Below are 1,748 nucleotides of genomic sequence, written 5' to 3' on the forward strand. Positions count from 1 at the left end.
GGAACCTGATGGAGTCCGATGGTTGAAACCAGGACTGGGGAAGTGTAAGTGTAATTTTCATTGGATTCATAAAAAGAAAGCAGCTCACATTAAACCATCTTCAAACTGCCCATCACTCATTCAGGAGTCATCATCAAAGCATCAATAAATGATCAATAACTGCAGCTGTGTTGTGTTTGTTCTCTCCATCAGATTCCTGTCAGCTCACGATCGACACAAACACAGTGAACAGAAAACTGAAACTGTCTGAAGACAACAGGAAGGTGACACGTGTGGAGGAGCTTCAGTCATATCCCGATCATCCAGACAGATTTGATGGCTGGTATCAGCTGCTGTGTAGTGATGGTCTGACTGGTCGCTGTTACTGGGAGGTCGAGTGGAAAGGAACAGTTTTTACATCAGTGAGTTACAGAAGAATAAGTAGGAAAGGAGGCAGTAATGACTGTTTGTTTGGTTATAATGATCATTCCTGGAGTCTGGAATGCTACGATGGTTACTCTGTCTGTCACAATAAGAAGAGAACAGACATCTCCTCCGCCTTCTCCTCCTCTGTCTCTAACAGAGTAGCAGTGTATGTGGACCATCCTGCTGGCATTCTGTCCTTCTACAGAGTCTCCTCTGACTCACTGATCCACCTCTACACCTTCAACACCACATTCACTGAACCACTTTACCCGGGATTCTGGGTCGGTTCTGATTCCTCAGTGTTTTTGTGTTAACTCTAAAGAGGCTCCACCGTTGAACAGTTCGGTCTCTACATGTCTCTCTCTTTCTCTCAGAAACATTTTCATTTTCAGTCGGTTTCTTTCTAAAACTTCTGGAAAAGATTCCTGGTAAACTTTTTCCTCTTCCAGTCCTTTAAAGATGGAAGCTGGAATTGTTCCATCCAAAGGTTTGATTCTGTTTCCGGTAGATCCAGTAAATGTTTAATCCTGGGTTTTAATCTCACCATCAGAAGAAGTTTAAAATTTTCTATCTCCAGTCTTTTTTGTCCGGTTTCTTGTTTGTGTCTCTTATGTAGTTTTTATTCCTCTGATCTGAACAGTTTTGTTCATTAGACCCAGATAAACAGGCTGACGCATCAGGATTTGTGGGCTGTGAAGTTCAGGGTTTCTGCAACTGATTAGTAATAAAAAATGATGACGTGAGTGAAGCTGCAGTTTGAACTCTCCTGCTAGTTCGTCAGTTCCTCAGAGTTATCTGCTATGTTTTAATAAGCCAGATGAGTTTCCAATAGGATTGAGACTGTTCCTAAAAGAAGAATTATTCCAGACGACCTGTGGCTGAACTGTAGATGATAGAAATATTGGAGAATATGACAGCATTTTCTGCCAGTTTTCTGAATTTTATTTTGAATAAAAAATAACAATAAATGTAAAATTCATTATAACAAAACTCATAGTTGGACCTTCAATTCTTTTTAATCTATTTTATGACCAGTTTTTTGTATGAGTTAGCGATGAAATGTTTTTGTAATGAAGTATTTTAATTCTGTATCAAATACCAATATTTGACTAAATAAATCAGGATTCTGTAAATTATCTCTTTGTTCAGAAGTGTTTTTAATCTCTCTTTGTCTCCTTAAAGTCTCTGCATTTTATTGGAAACGTGATTTTAAATTGTTGTAATCCATTGTCGCTGATGTAACCAGAACTAAGCCCCTCTGAAGACACACCCCTCCGCCGTAGGTTTAAAAAAAAGCTAGCTTCCATTTTGCCGGTGGCTCTGTGCCATTAATAGGCTAGACA

The 1,748-nt window shown here is 39.3% G+C and overlaps 1 protein-coding gene across 1 annotated transcript in view; it reads left to right on the top strand.

The window, feature by feature from the left end:
- The window catches only part of LOC107103701 (stonustoxin subunit beta-like), a 34,333-nt gene extending 32,858 nt beyond the window's left edge, over nt 1-1,475 (top strand). Inside the window, exons 5-6 of the mRNA XM_015403500.1 lie at nt 1-44; nt 193-1,475. Of these exons, the coding sequence (XP_015258986.1) occupies nt 1-44; nt 193-719 (571 nt within the window). The 3' untranslated portion in view covers nt 720-1,475. The remainder of the gene's footprint in view (nt 45-192) is intronic.
- The last annotated feature ends 273 nt before the right edge of the window (nt 1,476-1,748 follow it).

Source organism: Cyprinodon variegatus, unplaced genomic scaffold (assembly GCF_000732505.1).
Source record: "Cyprinodon variegatus isolate N-32 unplaced genomic scaffold, C_variegatus-1.0 Scaffold1507, whole genome shotgun sequence".
Taxonomy (NCBI): domain Eukaryota; kingdom Metazoa; phylum Chordata; class Actinopteri; order Cyprinodontiformes; family Cyprinodontidae; genus Cyprinodon; species Cyprinodon variegatus.